Below are 25,382 nucleotides of genomic sequence, written 5' to 3' on the forward strand. Positions count from 1 at the left end.
ATAAATCTGTTTAATTTTGTGTGAAAATTCCCTGTAAACCTCTACATTTATGATTAAGCCTGTGCAACTATTGCAAGCTATATTATTTATTTTTATGCGCTGAAAGTAAAAACAGTAAACCAAGTCTATAGACTTTTCGTCTGTGAAAGTTTGTGCTCTGGAAAACCCCGACCAACTTTCCTATACTTAAATGGACTGGTTACTCTAATAGTAAATTGATACTGCTAATAAAGCTTGTTAAGAACAACCATAATATGGTATCTGAAGATATTTTGTTCCTCACCTGTGAAGGGAGCATTCCCCATCAACATTTTAAGGACATTTTATGCGATTTTATTGGCGATTTTTAGACCTGTCATTTTGGAATTTACCTTCCGGAAATACGTCAGAATGTACCAAATTGAATCTAATTTACCAAATTTTTCTGGGATAGGGCCCCCATACCCCCCGTTACAACGTTCAGCGCCTTCGGCGCTCGCGGCGGTGGGCTATGCCCACCGCAATTAGTTCAGCAATTATCCAACCTAGACCCCCCCCCCCCCCCTGCAAAAAATCCTGGATCCGCGCCTGATTAAAAATTGTGCCAGCCCATCAGTAACATTAAAAAAACCAACATTTAGCTCAATATGGTACTAAATAGTACTTGCATGTGGTTGATTGATGTAATAATCATATGGGAATCCTCCAGATAAATAATAAAAAATTGTCTGAATACATATTGTTTTTATTTCCACTTAAATCCTGCATGGCATTTTCTTATACAAAAGTCTCTCTGATAATTTTTTACAACACAAGATAGTATTTGTATACCGTCAGCAATTTGTCTTCCCAACTAGCCCCAATACCTCCTGACAAACTGTCATTAAGCCATGTTCGGTATTAATGTCTCCTGAAAATATAATTAACATACATATTGGTATATTATTTTCACTCAATATGGTTAATGTCCACTGCACAAATTGGGTCATGTCTTCAGGAATAACATACATACATGTATGGTATATGATAGAATATTATAGGGGTCTTTAGCTGCGGGAGAACCTGATTCATAATTTGCCAAATTTTGACAATAATCATACAGGACTAGGTATAATAATAAGTTGACAATAATAACCTATCTACAGATATATAAATGATTCAAATTTGAAAAATGTATTTAAAAAACCCCATGATTTTTCCCCCCTAAAATGATAATAATTTTGTTTATTTTGACAATGAGAATATAGGCCTAGGCCTAAGTATGTATACCTTTTAACAATTAGGCTTAGATATATATATTTTATAATTATCTTTTATGAATTTGAAAAGGAATAATAGGCCTAGCTCAGAATGATTGTTTAAAAAAATCCATGTCAAGGCCAAAAGAAAGTGTGAATTTCAATTTGATACAAACACAATATTACTGATAGATAATTCAGGAAAGTTAAAATATAAATTGTAATGTAGATAATAAAGATAGGTTGTCAGGCAACAAAACATACGCCCATAGCATCTAAATCGTCCGCGCGGTCGACAAGGGTTGACGCATTTCGGGCATTTACAAGATAATTTTATACAGATCAGATTACAATTTTTGTCGTTTGAGGGTTCACAAAGTTCTACAAAATGAAACAAGGTTACATGGGCCTTAACTCTGGTAGTAACTTACAGAAAATTTTGAAATTTGACAACAGGCTTTTTCGTTTTACTAATTTAAATTAAAATAATGCATATAAATTTTGGCGATAGAGCATTCACAATAAATTGTGGACGACGGACGGACGGACGGGGGCGACGGCAAATACGTCCATGTTTACATTGTGGGCGTATAATAACACTAACCATTCGTGGTCGTGGAATCCAGACGATCGTAGTTGCGTGGTTGTTCAAGCCGTTCATCCGAGTCTGCATAATAAGGCTCAAATTGATATGGATGAACCCTGCCGTCGTTTTCAATGATATCTCTTTCGGAATCCTCAAACGAGGATTCATTATATTACAAATTTAACTCGCCTAGAACTCCTCAGTAATTGATGCACTATCCGAACAAACACTTGTCGCCATTTTGTTTACATTGGTCTCGCACATGTGACGTCACAACATATTTCGGGGAATTACCAGAAGTCGAATCGTAGTCGTACGCTAATTGAATTTCACCAGGCACTGCGGCAGGCAGGTGCAATGGGAGTTTTCCAATATCGATAACGGAATGATCGATTTTCGTCAATATTTTTTTTATTTAGGAGTATTAGCATTATTCTTATTCATTTAAAGAAAAATATTCTAGTCTAAGGGTTATTTTTAACGATGACAAGTAATCTCCCAGGAAAGGTCACACGAGGTCAAGACCCATATGGAGACAGCCCCGTGACAGGCCTTCCGAGCCCAGACGTTAACCTTGACCCTAAGCCATTTCCCTACAGTCTAGATGGTACATGTATGAAGTTTTGGGAGTTTCTCGACCCCAAGGCAGATCAAAGGTCATGGTGAAATTTGAAAGGTCAATAAATTGTCCATCCAGTGGCGTGACCGAAGGCAAACCCACCTAGGTCGGACTATATTTTGCTGACCCTGAACCTTTAATATGACCTAGACCCACCGGTCAAGGCCCGGGGATAAAAAAGCGAAATACTTTCCGGAAGGCCTAGCGGGTCAAGGTCACGACTTTTGGTTGACGATTTTGAGAAACGAAGAACAAATGTGTGGTCGCTCTATCAGCTCACTAAGTCCAGGCCCGATCGGACGACCTTGACTTGAAGCTCGCGGCCTCTTAAACTAAATCGACCTCGTGGGTGCGCGCCGTGACCTCCATGTGACCCCCAGATGTTGGGTCAAGGTCAATCGTGTTTTGGGCGTCAATTTCGCCGTGTTCCGGTCTCCGGAAGTCCATTTTGAAGTGACCAGGCGACTTTTCGGGGTAGATATACTTAACAAATACCCAATCTAGAAGCCCGCCCTAGAGCTCTTTGGGGCGTTTACAGACGAGTGGATGAATTTTGGAGGTGACCTTTTGCCGAAGTTGCCGCCTTAGACATTGTATGTTAGCTAAGGTGATGACCTTGACCCACGGAACAGCCCCGTCACCTGCCTTGTGGGTCTTAACCTTAGCTTTTACCTTGACATTTCTGGCGAAAGTCTGGATGGTACATGAAGTTTCAGGACATTTTCGATGCCAAGGGCAAATGTCAGGTCAAAGGTCAAGGTCTCATTTCAAAGGTCAATGAGGTGTCCATCCATTGGCATGACTTTTGACTTGCTGCGTGGGGCCGGGGTCCCATCAGATGCCCCGGAGCACCTTAGTCGGTAGATATTTTAGTGACCTTGACCCTTTCAGATGAACTTGACCTACCAAGGTCACGTGGGCCATGATGCCATGTCGGAAGGTCAAGGTCCGGTGGTCCCGACTTTATTAGATGGGCCCTTAGGTGGCAAAAACCGAAATACTTCCGGGGCCCCTAGCGGGTCAAGGTCACGACTTTTGGTGGGCGATTTTAAAATAAAATGAAGAGCAAATGTGGGGTCGATCTATCGGGTCACCAAATCCCGGATCGATCGGAAGACATTTTTTGGGCAATATTCCCTGAGGAAGTTAATAGCCGGTTTTTTAGTGATGTGGTCCAAGGGCAGATAACTTGCCAATCCCGAGCCACATCCGACGATCTTGAGGTTGCGGCTTCTTAAACTAAATCTACCCCTGGGAGGCACGTGTTGACCTTGGTTTGACCTTTAAAGGCCAAGGTCATGGTCAATTGACCGTTATTCGCTATTTTATCCCACTTCCGGTTGCCGCCAAAAAAATTCAAGGGCACCACGCGACGCGTAAGGTTAGATTTAGCGGGCATAGCCGCGAGGACTAGTTCCGCGGAAGATCTAAAAAAAAGAGAAAAATTAATGAGTGAAATAGGTCGTTTTGGGGCACCGGAGCCCCAAGGGACCGCAATTGGGGACTTAAGAATATGGGGCCAGGTGGTGGGACCATTCTGGGCCAGGGCCCTAAATTTCAGACCTCTCGGACATCCAGTTCCGGAATGGGGCCTAAAATGACAAAAAAAGTGCCCTGCAGTTGCTTTTTCCAGGTCAAAGTTCATAAAAGGTGGCAAGAATCCACTTTTGGTCAGGCCCAGAGGGAGTGATTTCTAAAGCCAGTTTCGCAAAGGGCCCAGTTAGGCGGAGGACTGGGAAGTTCTAACTAGCTTAGTTTTCAAAAGTCGTTGCAACTCACCGCTGTGGAAAGTTTTAATATTTATTTCTCGAGAAATAACCCTAATGTATTGTAAACAAAACTGCCACACTCCAATTTATGTGCCAGAAACGTTTTAAACAAATAATCTAAACGACAGCATTTTTTGTCCTCGCAATAATAAAAGTAGTGAGACGGCGAGCTTTCAGCCAATGAAAATCTAGTAAATAGCGAATAACAGTAAATACACGTGACCTTAAGGAGAATTTAATAGATCAATGTCGTTGTTTTGCTATAATATATTTAGGTCGATTTTTTTTAACCAAACTCGTTGTAAATCATATTTCTAATGAAAAGAAAGTGCGCACTATTAATACTGGTATTTACCGGTGTCGGCTAAAATGTAAAAAGTGCATAAATTTGAAAGATTTAGGTCAGCGATGACTCATTGGGTAGAGTGTCCAACTGACAGCTGCTTACCACTTGGCGATTATTTCACATGTGCCGAGTTTTCGGACCCTCCACCCCATCAGACGGAAAGTTTTCCCCGATGCCAGACAAGCTTTACCCCTCTTACCCCCGTGAAGCCGCTGTCGGTAATACCCGACGTGCTTGTCCTCTCTCAACAAATTTTAAGCTGTTTGTAGCCTGTGTAAATGTGAGGATTCAATTTATTATTCTTAAGAAAGTAGGCCTACGCGACACTGTGGAATTAATTTTTGCATGCATCGTGTTTAACGTCCCACCACAGCTCCGAGTATTAAGATAATTTGAGAAGGGTTGGAAATGTTGTTTGATAGCAATGATATATGCCTATATATAATCGAATATAAATATAGATAATTGCCAAATATCAAAATCAATCAAGGTGTGTGAAGCTATATTTTATTAGAGGCTCTCTTCCTACTGTAGTCTTTGCGTGTGTAGACATACATACTTTGCATTGTCGAGTTCACCCTAATATTAACTGGTTAGAATAGATCCCCTAAGCCCACCCTTCCTCATCTCCAATCAAGTCGACACTGTAGCATCCAAATAATATAACTATGCATAAATCAAAGGCAAGGCCCAGCAACCCCCCCCCCCCCATACACTGCTTAATCCCCGAACCCTCCATATAAGGTTGGAAATACCTTTTAATATCAATATACCCACAAAAGCACCCCTAATAAGGTTTGACAATGTAATAACAATTAACTGATGTTTTGTGGACAGTTATTTGTGTTTTCTAAATTATGACTTTTTGAAATTAATGCATAGGTATAATACAGGTTGTGTTCTAACAACTGGCTAAAATGTCCCTTGTTTGTCCATTCCCCTATTTTAAAAAATATATATAGACTACTTGGTCTTGCTCAAAGGAGCGGTCTATGGGAGTTGTAAAAATAAATTATTTTTTTTAACATTATTTATTAAAGATAATTGGATTATAGAGCAGGCAACCCCACTCTCCAAAAAAAAACAAATCAAAACATAATGAAATTACAATAATAAATCAAATACATAAATAAACACATATATATATTACATACACTCACAAACACATGTACACACTACACATACACTAATTCATTGATAATTAACATGAAACAATTGAGAAAAAATGTACCATAATAGACCAAAATAAATATGTATGCTGCACATGTCTGCTATATAAAGAAATAGTTAAGATTTTTAATACATGTAGTTCAAAATTTAAACATTAAAGTAGCTAAGTCTCTAACTCAATATCATCCAAAATCTTCAACATTGAAAACACGATTTATTTGTCAAATTAAATCAACATTCATGTTGTGATCTTACCGGAAAAAGATGGGCTTTTGATATCCAATATTTAAGACAAAATAAACATTTTACCATTTATACACGAATCGTGTACCATAATGCGCTTCAGCCCCAGTTGTATCAAAAGACTCGAGGGACGAGGCTAGACACATTGCACCAAATCAAACGGCGTATATAGACTGGAATAACCAGACGCTAGAAATTTGCACTCGCTTGAGACTGTAAATCAGTTTATATACATTCATACTACAGTATTATATGCGTCGCGACCCACTTTTGTCAATTTCTAGGTCTCAAGTGTTAGCGATTTAGATCCTTTAAATATTACTGTAATGACTTTAATTGACAAAAGTTCTGATTTTAATGAAAATGAATATGGAAAAAAACAGTATGTACAAGCTCTGTTGATAAGATATGAATTTATAGGCTTGAATCAGCATACAATAGGAAAGTAAAAACATATATACAAAGTCATTTTAAAATTTAATAAAACATGTTGATTTTGATTTTATAATTATACTAAATCATTCATGAATTTGTTATGGTTAATATATGTTATAGCGAGTTCAATGATAGGTTCAATATTAACAAAGATTACTTGAATTTTAAAACTCGACTAATGATGTCTTTGAAATCATTTAGTGAAAGTGATATATAATAACAGACAGCTTTATGGATGACATTCACTCGGTTTATTAACTGCAACGTTTCAATGAGGTTACTCTCACCGTTATCAAGCAATGATGACGGTGAGAGTAACCTCATTGAAACGTTGCAGTTAATAAACCGAGTGAATGTCATCCATAAAGCTGTCTGTTATTATCGACTAATGATACAGATTAAAAACATTAGTTTTACTATACTATTCAAAAAAAGTAGGGGATATTTGATTTTTAAGTGTTATTAAAGTCACCTAATGAAACTGACGAAGAAACAAATGACAAAATGAAATGAAGTTCACATTCATCGATTTATTCCAAATGATCGTTAGACTAAGTAAGGCACAGACTGACCATTATAAGGGTAAAATGATACCCGGGGTCAAACAGCAAAGTTACCACAGCATCACAACCAAGTCAGTAACGGGTAAATCCTCCTCTGTTTGCCAAACAAGCATTGATCCGACGTGGCATACTCCTAATGAGACGTCTAGGGTCATTTTGGTCCAGATTGTCCCATTCCTGTTGCAACGCAGCAGCAAGTTCTTGGACATTGGCAGGACGTTGTTGACGTTGACGTAACCTCTGTCCAGGAATGTCCCAGACATGCTCGATGGGGGAGAGGTCGGGACTCAGTGCTGGCCAAGGTAATGTGGTGATGTTCTGTTGTTGGAGGTAACCTGTAACGATCCTGGCCCTGTGACATCTTGCGTTGTCATCCTGGAAGATGAAACGGCGGCCATGACGTCGTGCGAACGGCACAACATGGACTGCCAAGATGTTGTCCCGGTAGTACTGGCCTGTAACACGCCCTGCAACAACATGTAAAGCCGTTCTTACAGCAACAGTGATGCCTCCCCACACCATAACAGAACCACCCCCAAATCGATCATGTCTGATGACGTTAACGTCTTGGAAGCGCTCGTTTCGACGACGCCACACCCTCCTACGTCTGTCCAAAAAATCAACAGTGAACCTTGACTCATCTGAAAACATCACATTGCTCCAGCGTCGATTATCCCAGTGTTGACGATCCCTACACCAACGACGTCTTGCCTGAATGTGATGATCTCTCAAACAAGGGATCACGCGAGGACGTCGGGCGCGAAGGTGACCCCTATGCAGTCGATTCCGAATCGTCTGGCCACTCACTCTCACACCAGTGTCTGTTTGAAGACGAGCGCTGATCTGATTTGCTGTGATGACACGATTTCTCAAGGCCAAGGTACGGATAAATCGATCCTGGGCTTGAGTTGTCGCCCTTGGTCGACCTGAGGGTGGTCTGTCCTGTACAGATTGTGTATCACGGTATCTGGACCATAGCCTGCTTATGACAGACTGAGAAACATTCATCGTCCGCGCCACAACCGCCTGTGTTGTGCCGATCTGTAGCATGCCAAGGGCACGTAACCTTTCATTTTGGGTAAGCCGACGCATATCAAAATTTGTTTTTTGGTCACTAAAACAATTAAACTGATGTTTCCACCCTGGAATTCAATGCCACAATGACTGTAACATTCAAAGTCAGAGTCGTGCAAATCTTGGGTTGGACCCCCATGATGATCCCAAGCATCACCTGCATTCCATGCGGTAGCTATTGGTGCGTTTGGGCGTCACATGTAACTGGAAATGTTTCTTCTGTTAGGTTCTATAGTGACTTTTTTCGTAGTCATTTGCATATTTTAGTATTATGCCCCCAAAATCAAATATCCCCTATTTTTTTTGAATAGTATATAAGATAAAACAAAATTATAATCCGATGGAATAACTTGATTTTAAAAATATCAGAAATTAAGAGAAAAAAAAAATCACTAAACTTCAGCCGATCATAAGGGACAGACAAAAAAAAAAAACCTGATGTAAGAGTTATAAACTATGTGAGAATGTAGCATTCAACTGAGGATAAAATCCATGCTCCCACATATTGCTTTAATTTTAGTAATGCCAGGTTAATGGTGTACAAAGAATTGGGGATAGAAAATCATTTTAAAGAAAAGGAAAAAATAATAATACTTTTAAAACAAATATTTGTTGATGTAATAATGAAAATATATATATTTATTTTTTTTTATTGAGAATGTATTGATTATAATCTTTGTAACAAAATATAGTTTTTACATTCAACATTCTTCTTCATCATCATGATGATCATCATCATTATCATCCATAGCCATCTCTGTGGGTGTAGGTGTGGAATTTTGACAGTCTTTACATCCACATAGATCTGTACAGGAAAGAGCAGCAACTTTACAGGAACATCTTTTTGATTCACCTTTGAAGCTTCTTCCTTTGTTCCTAAAGAAAATAGGAAATATGATAGAAAAAACATAATTGTATGTCACATGTGTGAATTTTGAGCAATGCAATCTCTAAATGAAATCAAAATCTAAAATTGCTTATTTAAATAGCATTTCCGCCTGTAGGATCAATAATCTTTGCAGATCTTTTTACGGCTTAGACTAATTGCCTTTGATTTTTCTGTAAAGGCTATTCCAATCTATGCTCCCACAAGATGGCAGGTTTTGTTTTAGACAATCACCGACGGAATATAAATTTGACAAAGTTCCATGGAACCTGACTAAAATGATTCTAAGAGAATGTAATTTTAAATATTATGTGCTGTACTCCATATTTCTAATATTACTTTATTGAAAATGATATTTCATAACCCTTGACATTGTAATTAATTACTAATGTAATTTGTTAGTTATGTTTCATAAAAATGTTTTGCCCTTCACCAGTTTAGGCTTCAGTTTTGTTTTAAAACTTGAAAGTTTGCCCACCACTGGTTTGCGTGATACCATGTATTGTGAACAAGTACTTTTTATATTTCTTAACAACAACCAACGTGAACATTCACAGCCTAGAAAAAATTTTAATACTAAGACTAAGAAAATAAAAATAATAAAATAACTAATAATAACATACAAATATACCTTCGAACACATCTCGATACGTGATTGCAATGTTTTTTTCTTCTCCATCCAAAGTCTGCCACTGTGTTGCCGTTAAAAACCAGTAGCTTGCAGGGCTGTGTTGCATTCTGATGAATAAGGCACTTCATTTTTCTGGTCAGAATGCCAGAAAAATGTGTCCTTGTTGACTATAATACGCCATGATTGAAGGATCGGGGCTAAACGTTTTCTTTATTTTGATTGGCCAAAATGGCACTCGGCAACAAACTTCGCGTGTATTCCTACGCGTGTAATGTTTATTTTTTAGGTGATTAGATTAAAAAGAATTCCAATTTTAAAAAAGAATTATTAAATACTGGCACATGTCGAATGTGTGGAGATCATGGTTTTTAAATTAGTACAAAGAGACGTGTAATTTAAAAAATTAAAATCTCCCACAGAGGTTGTTGCAACGAACTTGAACGATAAATGTCTTCGGTCTTTCGCCTAAGTTGGTCGAGTAGCCTAAGGCCCATCAGAGCCTAGATCCGCCTCTGTATTTTTATTATTATTATCATCATGGGAGCAGTAGCCTATAATAATGACGTTATACCTATAACCGCCCTTTGATTGGCTGTAACTTTCTCAACTGAAATTCAATAACCCTTTTTCAAGAGTAATAAATTATAATTTAAGTTATGAATTATTAACTTGGCCCCTTTGAACATCAATAATTTAAAAGAACAACCAATCCTCGTGGTAAATACGACAGTTAGGTGAAGCCGATTAGATTAATTTTGCCGTAAATGTGTTTGAACAGGAATTGCAAAACGATTAACTATAATCGGTTTCTCGTAAGAACGCCTATTCGACATTTCAGCTGAAATTGGCGGGAATCTAAAATCTTAAGGTCTTGGTGACCACAGAAAAATCCTTGCTCGGAGTTGTCCTTCAATTAAATTTGATTGGTCAATGTTTCTCCATAGTGAATACACATGTGTTAATGTTAGCCGCTTCAATAAGCCAAATTAATAATATATATGATAAATTAATAATATAGGTCCTCTTGAAGCGGCTAACATCACTAATCCAAGTCTCTTGAAGCGTCTAACATCAGTTGAATCGGAAATGCATCATCCAATACCGCGTATACAGCCTAATCGGCCTCGCTATGCATGAAATATACAATCGGCCTCGCTCAGCAGTGGGACCATTTCTTAATTTTGAAAGATTATAAAGTATTTCTATGAATTAATTTTCATAGAAAAATAATATTTGAATGATTGCATTATATAAATTAAGAATAGCATCTTATATATCACAGAAATAGCGGAATTCGTTGCACTATACCATATGAACTATACAATCGGCCTCGCTTAGCAGTGGGGCTTTTTCTTACGTTTAAAAGATTTGGGGGATATTTTTTGAATTGATTTTCATAAAATAATCATATTTCTTTCGAAAGTTTTACGTATATAGGACATGCATTATACTATATATCCCAGAAACACGGAAATGCATCATCAAATACCGCGTATAGAGCCTAATCGGCCTCGCTCAGCAGTGGGATCTTTTCTTAATTTTGAAAGATTATAAAGTATTTCTATGAATTAATTTTCATAGAAAAATAATATTTGTATGATTGCATTATATAAATTAAGAATAGCATCTTATATATCACAGAAATAGCGGAATTCGTTGCACTATATAAATGAACTATACAATCGGCCTCGCTTAGCAGTGGGACTTTTTCTTACGTTTAAAAGATTTGGGGGATATTTTTTGAATTGATTTTCATAAAATAATCATATTTCTTTCGAACGTTTCACGTATATTAAGGACATGCATTATACTATATATCCCAGAAACACGGAAATTCATAGCCCAATATCGCGTATAGAGCCTCGCTATGCATGAAATATACAATCGGCCTCGCTCAGCAGTGGGATCTTTTCTTAATTTTGAAAGATTGTAAAGTATTTCTATGAATTAATTTTCATAGAAAAATAATATTTGAGTGATTGCATTATATAAATTAAAAATAGCATCTTATATATCACAGAAATAGCGGAATCCGTTGCACTATAGGCCTACCATATGAAGTATACAATCGGCCTCGCTTAGCAGTGGGACTTTTTCTTACGTTTAAAAGATTTGGGGGATATTTTTTTTTTAATTGATTTTCATAAAATAAACATATTTCTTTCGAACATTTTACGTATATTAAGAACATTATACTATATATCCCAGAAACACGGAAATTCATCACCCAATATCGCGTATAGAGCCTAATCGGCCTCGCTATGCATGAAATATACAATCGGCCTCGCTCCGCAGTGGGATTTTTTCTTAATTTTGAAAGATTATAAAGTATTTCTATGAATTAATTTATTTCTTATATATCACAGAAATAGCGGAATCCGTTGCACTATACCATATGAAGTATACAATCGGCCTCGCTTAGCAGTGGGACTTTTTCTTACCTTTAAAAGATTTGGGGGATATTTTTTTAATTGATTGTCATAAAATAATCATATTTCTTTAGAACGTTTTACGTATATTAAGGACATTATACTATATATCCCAGAAACACGGAAATTCATCACCCAATATCGTGTATAGAGCCTAATCAGTCTCGCTATGCATGAAATATACAATCGGCCTCGCTCAGCAGTGGGACCTTTTCTTGCTGCGAAGTGCATGAAACTGAAACGGAATACACTCTATGAGACGATTGAATTTGACACGTGTACGCGTGGGCAAACGCTTAGTTGATTTTTAAAACTATACCCACGCCTTCAAATGTCTTAATATTAACTGTTTATATTGCTACAGTAGAAATTAAAATACACATCGCCGGATAAAGTACGAGGATGATATGAATATGGCCCGACTAATCACCGGAATTCATTTACAATCACCGGAATTCACATATAATCACCGGAATTCACATCGAAAACCCCCGATTCCTTCCACAAAACTAATTTATTTTAAATGTATAATACATTATAATGTAACGAATTACTATTTTGATATCCCCACAGGCCAAATAAAGGCCCTGTGGGTATATTTATTTGAAAGACTACCGGAATTCATTTCAAGTATATGTATCATGGTTATGATAACGTAGGGCGCGTCGTATTACCATGGACCTTATAATACAGTCCATGGTATTACCCAATAGGCCGAACTCCAAAATAACACTAAAAAACAATTTGCGTCGAGTTACCCAATAACTCCAAACTAACAACCAATAACTTCAAAAATATTTGTGAAAACACAAAATAACAATTTAGTATGAGTTTAAGAAGCGTCACTGGTTTTTGCACTCGGCAAACCTCGGGAGATTCCGGAACCCTACATCTAGCCTCGGCTGTATGACAGCATAGATAATACCGTATGATTGCCGACTCATGAATTCTCGACGTTATGTTGCGAAACGCGTGAAACGGCGAGAAAGGTGGTTAATCACTTCCGGTCTTCTGTTCTCGCTGTTTGTTTACTATAGGCCCAGTAGCGATATTTTTATTTAGCGCTTTCTTGTAGTATTAAATGTGGCATCATCTGGTTAAATGGTAACGAGAAATAGAAGCAATGTTCGAGGTAAGAATAAAAATGAATATCTTATAATTTTGATATTATATTGTATTATAAATAAGTATTACATTTCATGAAAATCTCGACACGTGTGTTGTCCAGTTAAGGCAAAGTTCGACAGCTTTGACCTACTTTTAAAAATCGGCAAAATAGAGTTTTCAATTCATTAATTTGTAAAATAATACTTGCAGATCATTAATAAATCGTAAATATATAAAATACAGTTTGGTATGAATAATAACATTGCTGTGTTGGCTATATATAAGCTTTTAATTACACAATTTTTTAAAAATCTTTTGTATTTTCAGCAGAACGTACTGGTACCCGTCTTTTGTTTGCTACCTAGGGGCCTAGGGGAGTGCCAGCTTGTGAAGCAAATATATTTCATGTTGATTTATTGTGATACTGATAAATAATTGTATGTTTTATTTATGTTATTTACTTCTTTTCATATTGTGTGTGTGTGTGTGTGTGTGTGGGGGGGGGGGGTATAAATATTGAGACACTAGACATTAATATATTGATAAAGTATTTTATTTTATGTATCTATTTATTTATATTTTATTTTTTTTATTCCATTTTTTTTGGGGGGGGGGGGGAGGGGGGGGATATTATTATTTTCATTATTTTATTTTAATACTCAACAAGGGATTTGGTTTAAATTGTTTGATTGTATTATATCATTATTGATTTTAATTTTGTATAGTTGAATTAAGCATAATTATTTAATTTTATGTATTTCAAACATCAGAAAATAAACCATTCAAGCTATGTGTAATGTGTTTGTATGGTTATGTTGATGGTTAAATAGGTTGAGAATTGAAGCCAAATGACCAATTTTCGCGAAAAAGGGATCTGCCAGTTGGTGTTACAGAATTCAGTCAATTTTGCTCCGATATTGATAAGGTTGGTTTTGTTACAATGCTGAGATGTATGGCTTTTCAGGAAATAACACGGTTCTGGAGAAAAATTAATATTTAAAAATAGCTGCCGGTCGATATTTAAGGATATGGGTTTACTGTTCCATGTAATTAAATTAATCATTAAAAATATAACCTTCAATTTTTGTTTCAATTAAATAAGTTAATCTTAACAATAATATTAGGCTATTGCATTTTTTGATTTAAATAATTTAATCTTATCAGTTGAGGAAGAAGAGTTGGTATTTCAATCTAATAAGGTGCCTATAAATTATATAATTATTCATCCAATTATGTAACATTAAAATTGTCTGATCGCTTTATTTAATAATACATTTATTAATTTATCATAAAAGTATTGTTAATTAAAGATGCGTTTTTAAATGTTAAACAGGCATGATGTAAGAGCTAAATCTGCTTATTGCAGGTCTTTCTTTGGGCCTTAATGTTATGTAAATTATCAATTAGACATTTATTTACATGAATAGACCATAATCAACTCTCATGCCATCTGATTGCTCAGATTTTAAATAGATTAGAACGGTATGGTGGTAAATTTTCAATATATTCAATTTGCATTATCTATTTTTGAAATGTTATAGTTAATAACGAGAACGACCAGCTCTTTATCTAAATCTTACATAATTCCCCTTCAAATTTATTTCTATTGTTATTGTTTTATTTTAATTTAGGACACAAAGAAATATATTTTGGTTCTCGCTTGGATGACGTGTTTTAATTATTTTTTTTTAAAAAAAACCCTTACAAAACAGTCTTGTTAATTACCCCGGTTACACGAAGTAACTCTGTAAAAAAATTTGACTAGATCTATAGGCTAAATTGTCAAGTATGCAAACAAGTTAAATGTTAATGACATGAATGATATTGGATACCGTAATCATATATTCATATAAACAACATGATGAGATAAATGTAGTGCCTTACAATTTTTAAAAACTCATCTGTTACAAACAAGTGATAACTTAGAGCTAAAGACTTTGTGTAGGTATGTTTTGCCAAGCGCTATGAACACAATTTTTGCGGAATTTTGGCGCTATAGAAATGGACGTTCATTATATTTATTTATTTGGTTCTTCTGGAAAAATACATACATCTATTTAAACACCAAAAGTACTTGGCTGTACTGTTCAAAAGCTTATAGTTCCAAATTTTTAAACAAAACATCTTTCACATGATTTAATTAGCTATTTATTTTTATATCGAAGCCCGAAGAACAGGAAATCAAATTGGTGTGGCCAACATTGAAATATCAGATATCAAGGATGAAGTTGCCTTTATCAACTCTTGTAAATCTTTTAATGTACAGGATTCCTGGAAGAATCTATTTTAGAACAAAAATTCCTTTTCATTGACAACTAAAGCAATAATTCCGTTTTTATTTAATACTAATAGTGTTTTCTTTTTCCTTGTATATAATTGTTATATCTACTGAAGCTAATTTAATTTCTCAACAAAGCCTAGATCAAAAAGACTATGAATAATTGCTTACATTGGGGTGGATTTATATAAGTAAACTTTTTTACAGTTGTGCAAGCTGAAAAAAAAGTATGTGTGTATTTTTTTTTTTTTTTTTTTTTTTGGGGGGGGGGGGGGGCTGCATTTATAAAATTAACTAAATTAAATGACAGAGGGACTTAAAATAAATAAATGGCCATTTTCTAAAATTATTAATTAGGCCTAGATTGGAAAAGAATTTTGTAGGGATATTTACATCTTTATCAACTAAAGTATACAAACAAAGCTGAATTTATTAAAAAAAAATGCACATTTGAATATAAACAAGATTTTTAAAACTGTTCTAATATACCATGCAATTGATAATAAAATGCAACATCTAATTTTATTAATCATACTATTACTAATTACTGTCTATAGATAGGCCTATACCGTAGGCCTGTGTGTGGCACAGAGGTGCGGGTTAGTTAGCTCGCAATATAACCTTTTTCCTTCTGCAAATTAAATTGTAGAACATTTTTTTTGAAGTATTAGAAAAATAAAAATAAAGGTGTTTGAAGTATTATCTCTATATCAGAAATATTTCCTAATTTTAGTGTAAATTGGTACGGTACATGATTCATGAATGAAGAAAGGCATTTTTTGCCCATTTGTAACCTTTTTTCAACTTAACGTCACACAGTAGCTATTTAATCTTTTGCAATATTCTAAAAATATTTTGGAAGGAGATATCTTGTTCTTTTTTTTCATATAATTTTTATATACGTGTTCATTTTATTAATTTCATAAACGTAAGTTTCAAAAATGTCAATTTCGCGTGTCACTGTGCGTACGTACTATCGAAACTTAGACCGGAAGTAAACAACCCCCCCCCCCCCCTGCGCAAAAAAATATGCGCACGAACCAGAACGCAACATCACGTAAAGGGCTAAAGACGAGTCGGCAATCATACGGTATTATCTATGATGACAGTAAGTGATATGCACCTATGCCTATACATTTGCGATGCGGCACCGGTTTACTTATAAGAGAAACTTGCCCGCGTTTAGAAAGAAGTTCTCAAAATTGCGTCGTTCGAAGAGTGTGTAGAATTTTCAGTACAAATTTGTCCTTGTCTAGAGAAAATCGGATAAACTTGAAAGAAAAACAGCTTCAAACTTTGAAAATTTTGTATGATAAAACATTTTTCAAATACGTCGTCATCAATGACGTCATTAGTCGTCATGGACAACGCCATTGTAATCCGGGAACTTGAAAGTAGTTCTAATGGCGGAGAGAGAGAGAGAGAGAAATGGAGTTTAACGTCCACTCGACACAGACTAGGTCATTTCGGGACTAACATATGGTTTAATTTTATTTCAATAATTCGCTTGCGCGTAGGGGTCTTTAGCAGTGGGAGGAAACCGGAGGATCCGGAGAAAACCCACGAGGTTGGACAGGCGACCCTACTCCTTGCCACGTACAACCGGGGATTCGAAACCACGCCAGTTGACTCAATGACAGACTTTATGATACAGCGTGCACACGCTAACCATTCAGCCATCCAACCCCCCAGTTCTAATGGCGGACTTGGTCATACAGCCGAGATTAGATGTAGGGTACTGGAATCTGTTGAGGTTTGCCGAGTGTGGTTTTTATACGCCCACATTTTCATGTGGACGTATATTGTCGTCGCCCCTGTCCGTCCGTCCGGACATCCGTCCGTCCACAATTGTTTGTGAACAGTTTACAGGTCACAATTTTTTTCCGATTTCAATGAAATCGGAAAATATGTTTATCACCCTAAGATCTCGGTTCCTTTCGATATTGGCATGTATCGGACTGTAACTTCATGGATTATGGCCCCTGATTGTACGAAAAATCACGTTTTTAGCTTGTGAACACTGTAGAGGTCACAATTTTTATCTGATTTTGTTGAAACTTGAAATGTATGCTTATAACGCAAAGATCTCGGTTCCTTTCGATATTCGTGCATATCAGAACGTAACTTTCGGAATTATGGCCCCTGATTGTACTAAAAATCGCGTTTTTTGGCTTGTGGACCCTATAGAGGTCATAATTTTTTATCCGATTTAAAATAACCTATTATTATATCACCGTTACACCCTAAGGGTGACTGAGTTCGAATTTCGTGAAAATCGGCCCAAAACTGACAGACAAAATGGCCGCCCTTCGTGCTCAAATAGCGTAAAAATATAGTATATCAAGGTTGTGGACCCTATAGAGGTCATAATTTTTATCTGATTTTGTTGAAACTTGAAATGTAAGTTTATAACCCAAAGATCTCGGTTCCTTTCGATATTTGCCCATATCGAATTGTAGTTTTCTGAATTATGGCCCTTGATTGTAGGAAAAATCACTTTCTTTTTAGCTTGTTCTCTATCCATCTCTCGAAAATGTGGGCGTATCCTACCTGGCAGCCGCTGGTTGTTCAAATCGGAGTATACGAAAGTATACATTAGTTTATTGTCAACAAAAATCACATACACGAGTTATCTCCCGTGAACCTCCGATTTGGGCACAAATCAGCGAGGCTTCTTAAATTCAACTAAATTGTTATATATTGTGTTTCCACAGTCAACATTTTTGGGGTTATTGGCTGTTATTTTGGAGTTATTGGGTAATTAGCGCAAATCGTTATTATGTGTTATTTTGGAGTTCGGCCTATTGGGTAATAGTAATACGACGCGCCCTACGTTATCATAATCATGATGCATACATAGTCCAGAATAATAAGTTACGTGAGATTTTGTCTAAAGGACCCAAATACCGGGAACCGCAACCATTTTCATGGGATCAAAATTTCAAATTTATTATGGATGCCGTAGAGGATTACGCCAGATCATAGGCCAAGAGGGAAGATATTATCTCTGATACTCTCTCAGATTGGACTAAGTCTATCAGTCGTTTACTTAAACGACGAATTTATATGCAACGTTTGTTAGTTGATACTAGGCCTAAATCTATTTTCAATGATGTTAGCATTGTTGAAAATCTCAACGTCTTACATGACAAGTATGTCATTGTACCGGCTGACAAAGCGTCCAATAACTTAGTGTTTATATGTAAACGATATTATTATGACTGCCTGTTCAAAGAACTTAATTTCGGGAAATCAATCGACAGTGCTACGTATAAACGCTCTACGCTTAGTAAGGATGAAATTATATCCAATCACAGATCTGTACTCACTTCATTTGGTACTCCATGTGGAGATACCTATACAGATCTGCCCTAGTTATATTGGATACCTAAACTACATAAAAATCCCTACAAACAACGTTTTATAGCAGGTTCATCCCGTTGTTCCACAAAACCACTTTCAAAAGTATTGACATCTATACTAACGGCAGTGAAAGAGGGTATTCAAAAATACTGTGACAAAATATACTCTCGTAGTGGTTTTAATCAAATGTGGATATTAAAAAATTCCAAAGAATTACTTGATGGTTTACAATCTAGATCACTTGCTTCAATCTCATCTATAGAAACGTTTGACTTTTCTACTTTGTACACTAAAATTCCCCATAGTAAATTAAAAGCTCGGTTAAAAGACATTATTCACAGTGTCTTTTCATCTAAATAGGGAAATGTTAGATATCAATATTTAGTTGTTAATTACAATTCCACATATTTTGTTAAGAACCATAGTGATTCCAAAAATAAATTCACCTTTGCTTGCTGATTTGTTTCTCTATTGCTACGAAGCCGTTTACATACAGGCACTCGTAAAATCAAATAAACGATTAGTCAGACATTTTAATTTCACTTATCGATATATCGATGATGTTCTATCACTGAATAATCTAAACTTTAGTGATTATGTAGAATTCATATATCCTGATGAGCTCGAAATTAAAAACACTACTGACAGTGACAATTACGCTTCCTACTTGGATCTGCGTCTCGATTTTGACAATTGCCATAAACTTAGTGTTAAATTGTACGATAAACGTGATGACTTTGACTTTCCGATTGTTAACTTTCCATTTATTAGTAGTAACATTCCAATATCATAGGCGTACGAGGCGGGGGGGGGGGGGGAGGGCACCGCCCCCCCCCCCCTCCCCCAATATTTTCATGAAAAAAAAAATAGAAATCTGAAAAGAGCTCAGAATTGTGAGATCGGTCATTAGCCGAGGAGTTTTTGAAAATGGGGTGGGGTAGGGGTATGGCCTTGTCGGGAATGAATGCTCAGTTTGTCGGGAAGCGTCGCGCCGTCTGTCGGGTTTTGAATATTTTTAATAATATGGAAGCGGAAAGAAAGCAGTTCAGTCAATGATGAACACGTACGCCATCTGAATAGAACTAGCACGTACACATGCTGTGTTCCTGTATACTGTGTTCCTGTATACTGGCATCCAACTACATGCAGCGGACGAGCCCAGTGATAGAAGTGAGCAGCTGAAAAGCAGTATACACCCTCTGTTTATGCCTTCCCTATCCATACATACACTTCATATGCTACCTGTCGATGCCAGAGGAGGAGATATAGATATTGATAGATACCACTGATACCCCCCCCCCCCACTGCCCCAACCAGTAAAACATATCTATATGTGAACTATAGATAGTAGTGCATTGCACTTTCTGGCCAATACCAGTCTGCAACTGACATAATTTACTACCCACTCCAAATTACTAGAAAGTATTCGAAATGCCTGGAAATCGCGTCTACGGCCGTCTGGTTTTCAAAATTTTCTGGAACAAGTTCGGCCACGTACGCCTATGTCCAATATCACCAGCTTATGGAGTGTTTGTGTCTCAACTAATTCGTTACGCGAGAGCTTGTTCATTTTACTCTGATTTTTTAAGTAGATCGAGGTATTTGTCATCTAAGCTTCAACTACAGCGATACTTGCGAACTAAACTTATTAAAACCTTTAAAAAGTTTTATGGGCGTCATATTGACTTGATTGGTAAATATAACATGTCTCTCTCGGCTATTATTCTAGATATATTTAATTGACGCGTATACAATCTCCCTGATAATGTCTGTCTACTACATCGTTAACACTGTTCATCACGTGCATTTTGCATACCGATAGTCCATTGGCCAATCACGCTATTTTACCGAGATTTCGCCTAATAGTTTGGATGCAGCTATGGCGGGTGTGGCGCCAGGCAGGGTGAGCTTACTCTTCCGGTAGTTTTTCAAATAAATTCACCTACAGCGCCTTTATCTGGCCTGTGGAGAGATCAAAATGTATTATACATTTAAAATAAGTGAGTTTTGTGGGAGGAATCGGGGATTTTAGAAGTGAATTCCGGTGATTGTAAATGAATTCCGGTGATTAGTCTACCCGCTGCATGCTACAACGGATTATCTATGAAAACATCCAAACCATTATTGATAGACTTTATAATTATTTGATTGGCTTATTATCACTAAGTTAATTTTGGAATAAACTTAGCTCATCTACATTCGAGAATTAATGTTCGGTTTGACATTTTACATGGATTACTGCTGTGTTTTTATTGTGTTTCCCAGAGTTGACCATCTGGAAATATCGTTTTACAGCAGATACATTCTAGTATTAATATTAATGCAAAATATAAGTAAATACAATTGTCTTGGGGCGAATTCCGATTTTCTCAAAGTGAATTCCGGTGTTTTAAAGTAATTTTTTATTAATGTAAAATATTAGTAAATACGAAGGTCTAAAGTGCGAATTCAGATATTTTGTAAGTGAATTCCGGTGTTTCAAAGTAATTTGTTATTATTGTAAAATATTTGTGATCGAGTACGAAGGTCTGAAGTGCGAATTCCGATATTTGAAAGTGAATTCCGGTGTTTATATGTTTTCACTGTGAATTCCAGTGATTTTATGTGTTTTATAGTAATTCAATATTAATATTAATGGAAAAATAAGTAAATAGGAAGATTGTACGGGCGAATTCTGTTATCTCCAAAGTGAATTCGCGTGTATGGATTTGGTCAAATAATATTGTAAGTTAAAATTAGGACTGAAATGCTGATAAAAGAGGCTTTTTGATGAATTACAAATAGGTTCTACACATAATGTTTTTAAAACATCTCAAATTTGACGAGTTACGAGATTTTCTCCACACATGTCGAGTAATCTCCCTTTAATGGTCAAAATATCGGATTTACAAATCATATTAAATGTAAATATTGTCATTGTATAAAGTGACAAATCACATACAATCACAACATAATAAACTATCATAACATGAGAATACTCTGAACAAAGACAATCAATTGTCAGCGGAACTAATTTAAATTGATTTCATTTATTTATTACAAAACAAGTTACGATGTCGATGACAGAAAGTGACAATCGACACAATTTGCAATTATAAATAAATAAATATAGCTATAATATTAAATTGTTTATTGCACTATATATACCATAATATGTTTCATGTATATAATTACTGTTTTAATAAACTATTAATTAATCTCTAATTACAACGAATTGCAACGAAAGTACACATAAGTTTCTTGTCAACAAAAATCACGTACACGAGTTATCTCCCGTGAACCTCCGATTTGGACAAAAACCAGTTACGCTTCTTAAACTCATAATAAATTGTTATTTTGTGTTTCCACAGTCAATATTTTTGAAGTTATTGGTTGTTATTTTGGAGTTATTGGGTCACTCAACGCAAATTGTTTTTTAGTGTTATTTTGGAGTTCGGCCTATTGGGTAATACGACGCGCCCTACGTTATCATAACCATGATGCATATATTTGAAATGAATTCCGGTAGTCTTTCAAATAAATACACACCACACACAGGGCCTTTATTTGGCCTGTGGAGATATCAAAATAGTAATTCGTTACATTATAATGTATTATACATTTAAAATAAATTAGTTTTGTGGGAGGAATCGGGGGTTTTCGATGTTAATTCCGGTGATTGTAAATGAATTCCGGTGATTAGTCGGGCCCAATCCATACACCGGAATTCACTTACAATCACCGGATAATTCACTTTGGAGATATCAGAATTCGCCCGTACAATCTTCCAATTTACTTATATTTTCCATTAATATTAAATTACTTTAAAACACATAAAATCACCTGAATTCACGTTGAAAACATATAAACAACTGACTTCACTTTCAACATATCTGAATTCGCACTGAAGACTTTCGTATTTACTAATGTTTTACATTAATAATAAATCACTTTAAATCACCTCGGCCAAGTAACTTACGTTCTACCCCTCACCACCCTTCTCTGTTGCTGATGAAGAAGTATGGTTTGATGCATTACGGAACACCTTATACGTCCACAACAGATGGAAATTGTCTCTAATTCAGTTCCATATCTATAAGTTTAACGGGCGATAACAGACTTAACACAGAATTACGTCTACGCACATGTATTCAGATGTTACTTAACATGGATGACTATATTAAGAAGCCTGAAGCAGCGGGTGTAGATGCAGTATCACCTTCATATAAGACAGCATCACTTGAGTGTGCGACTTCTGGAAGATATTCCTCTCAGTGGACGGTGATGGCTCTCACTAACGTGGTCAACAGAAACCTTCAAACAGTATACCTTGAGTCCCGCCTAACTGCTGCTTATTCCAGTTTACACCAATTTGTAAACCACGAATACCGTGCTAAGCCACCGATTGTTGCGTTGTGGACGAATTGTATATATAGCACAAGTGTAAAAGGATGGTTACCAGATCACTTTGTTCCATTGGTTGAAACCTGCTTGCGACCCGGTAATGCCAACCAATTTCAGTCATTGATAAAGTTCCAGCAGGAAAAAAAGCACATGAATACTTCGTGCTCAACAATACTGAAAACCAAACGAGACGACGAAACGGACAACCGAGTGTCTTTTGGGACGAATGTGGCGTGTGGCAGACGACCAAAGGAACGTCGCCGATATCTTATTTCCTTACTTCAAACCGTCGACCACTGAATATATATAAACGTTAAACGAATCTACGTTACTCTTGAACCATAACCAGATCCTAAAGATATTACTAATGTCCATCGCTCCTACTCCACACTTAAGATATCTTCAAACTACAAACGCAGAGTCACTTGGTCCAGTTCAGTAACCGTGCCGTGGTTGAGTACATTGGTTGTATTCCTGGTAGTAATACCCACGGTAACACGAAACAGTCAGACAGACCATATATAAGATCACCACATACCGCACTGCAATCAATGGGTGAAGAAGCCAGAACGTGTATGCCATCTAATGTTTACCAGACACATCTTCTCCAAAATAGTGAATTAAGCGGCCCAAGGGATATTAAGAAAATCCGGAACAAAAGGTATACTATATTACAGAAGGAACGTGCTGCCAAGGGATATACTCAAAATTTTGCTGACAATGTCCTCCAATTAGAAAATCTTGTTCAATGTGATCCATTTGTCCAACAAGTAGTACACACCAAATCGAAAGTGCCACCCGTTATCTGCTATACAGACGATCAGATAAAAGATATAAAAAGTTTTGTGCAAAAAATAATGGCGCTGTTTTAGGATTCGATAAAACTTTTAATCTTTCAGACTTGCACGTGACGGTCGCGGTTTTTAAAAATTTGGCAGTGAGGAAACATACCACCGGGGAACACTCTTTCTTCTTTGGGCCTATTTTTTCACGGGAACTCGGACACGGCCACATACAACCAATTTATTTTTTTCGGAATTATCTAGACATTTTACAACGGAAGAAATGAAAAACCTTGTTATTGGTTCGGACGATGAACTGGGACTGCGAAGTGCCATTAAAAGAAATTTTCGTGTGTACCCGCCATATTAAACAAAATGTTTTGGACTATCTAAGCAACAAAGGTGGAGTGAGTAGATCAGAAAGAAAGCGCGTTGTTAACGAACTCTTTGGTGAAATTGTATTGCCGGCGAACAAGATCCGATCATCGTGGATCGTCGCATTCAGAATCTCCTGAAAACACTCCCCTCTAACAACAACCTGTCTAAATATCTAAACAATCGTATTTCCAGCCTTATAAAAGTAAATTGCAGCGTCGACAGTGACATCCGTTCCCGCGAAAGTAGCTGGACTAACAACTGCGAGAGCCTCAACTTCGTCCTTAAAGTCCGAACGGAATGGAAAACCTTAACTAGTTGACTTAATTATGAAAGTTAAAGATTCTGTTGCAACCAAATATAGTCCATGTTGCAGATCTCGGATTTCGGAGTATTATTACTAATTTGATGAATAAATTCAACCATGATTTTTCGTTAGCCTGGTGCCCGAAGTGTTCAAATTTGGTTGATGGACTTCCGGATACCCCCCCCCCCCACACACACACACACAAACACTCTCTATCCCATGCTCATCACCACCACTAAATATTTGCCGGTATATTTACCCCTTTCCAAGTGGGGAGTATATTGCATGTTATGCACAAAATTATACAGCTTAAAACATCGGTTGAGACTTGTTCGGTTACATTATCTTGAGCGCTCGACTTAGTATCTCGAGCGCTCGACTTAATTATCTCGATCGAGCGCTCGAGATATTATATTTTTTTTTGCGTGTCCTAAATCAGCCACCGTATCCGAGTCTCTCTATTTATGAAATTAATTTCACTAGTTTCTGCCGATGGAGTCTCGTTCGCAGTGGCGGTGCCAGGGGGGGGGGGGGCAAACACTCTCTATCCCATGCTCATCACCACCACTAAATATTTGCCGTTATATTTACCCCTTTCCAAGCGGGGAGTATATTGCATGTTATGCACATAATTATACAGCTTAAAACATCGGTTGAGACGTGTTCGGTTACATTATCTTGAGCGCTCGACTTAATTATCTCGATCGAGCGCTCGAGATATTACTTTTTTTTTGCGTGTCCTAAATCAGCCACCGTATCCGAGTCTCTCTATTTATGAAATTAATTTCACTAGTTTCTGCCGATGGAGTCTCGTTCGCA

General features: G+C 36.6%; 1 protein-coding gene and 1 long non-coding RNA gene across 3 annotated transcripts in view; one reads left to right on the forward strand and one right to left on the reverse strand.

The window, feature by feature from the left end:
* Positions 1-703: 703 nt before the first annotated feature.
* The window catches only part of LOC126808779 (5'-nucleotidase domain-containing protein 3), a 457,910-nt gene continuing 433,231 nt past the window's right edge, over positions 704-25,382 (reverse strand). The window contains exon 15 of the mRNA XM_050533756.2: positions 704-889. Coding sequence (XP_050389713.1) covers positions 880-889 — 10 coding nt within the window. The 3' untranslated portion in view covers positions 704-879. The remainder of the gene's footprint in view (positions 890-25,382) is intronic.
* On the forward strand, positions 12,884-14,139 carry LOC126820684 (uncharacterized). 2 transcript variants are annotated; one of them, XR_007680069.2, is made up of 3 exons: positions 12,884-13,100; positions 13,403-13,512; positions 13,846-14,139. It is a non-coding gene; the product is annotated as an uncharacterized LOC126820684 (long non-coding RNA). The 2 variants fall into 2 exon arrangements; XR_007680070.2 differs by having other exon boundaries at positions 13,906-14,139.

This window comes from Patella vulgata, chromosome 1 (genome assembly GCF_932274485.2).
Source record: "Patella vulgata chromosome 1, xgPatVulg1.2, whole genome shotgun sequence".
NCBI lineage: Eukaryota > Metazoa > Mollusca > Gastropoda > Patellidae > Patella > Patella vulgata.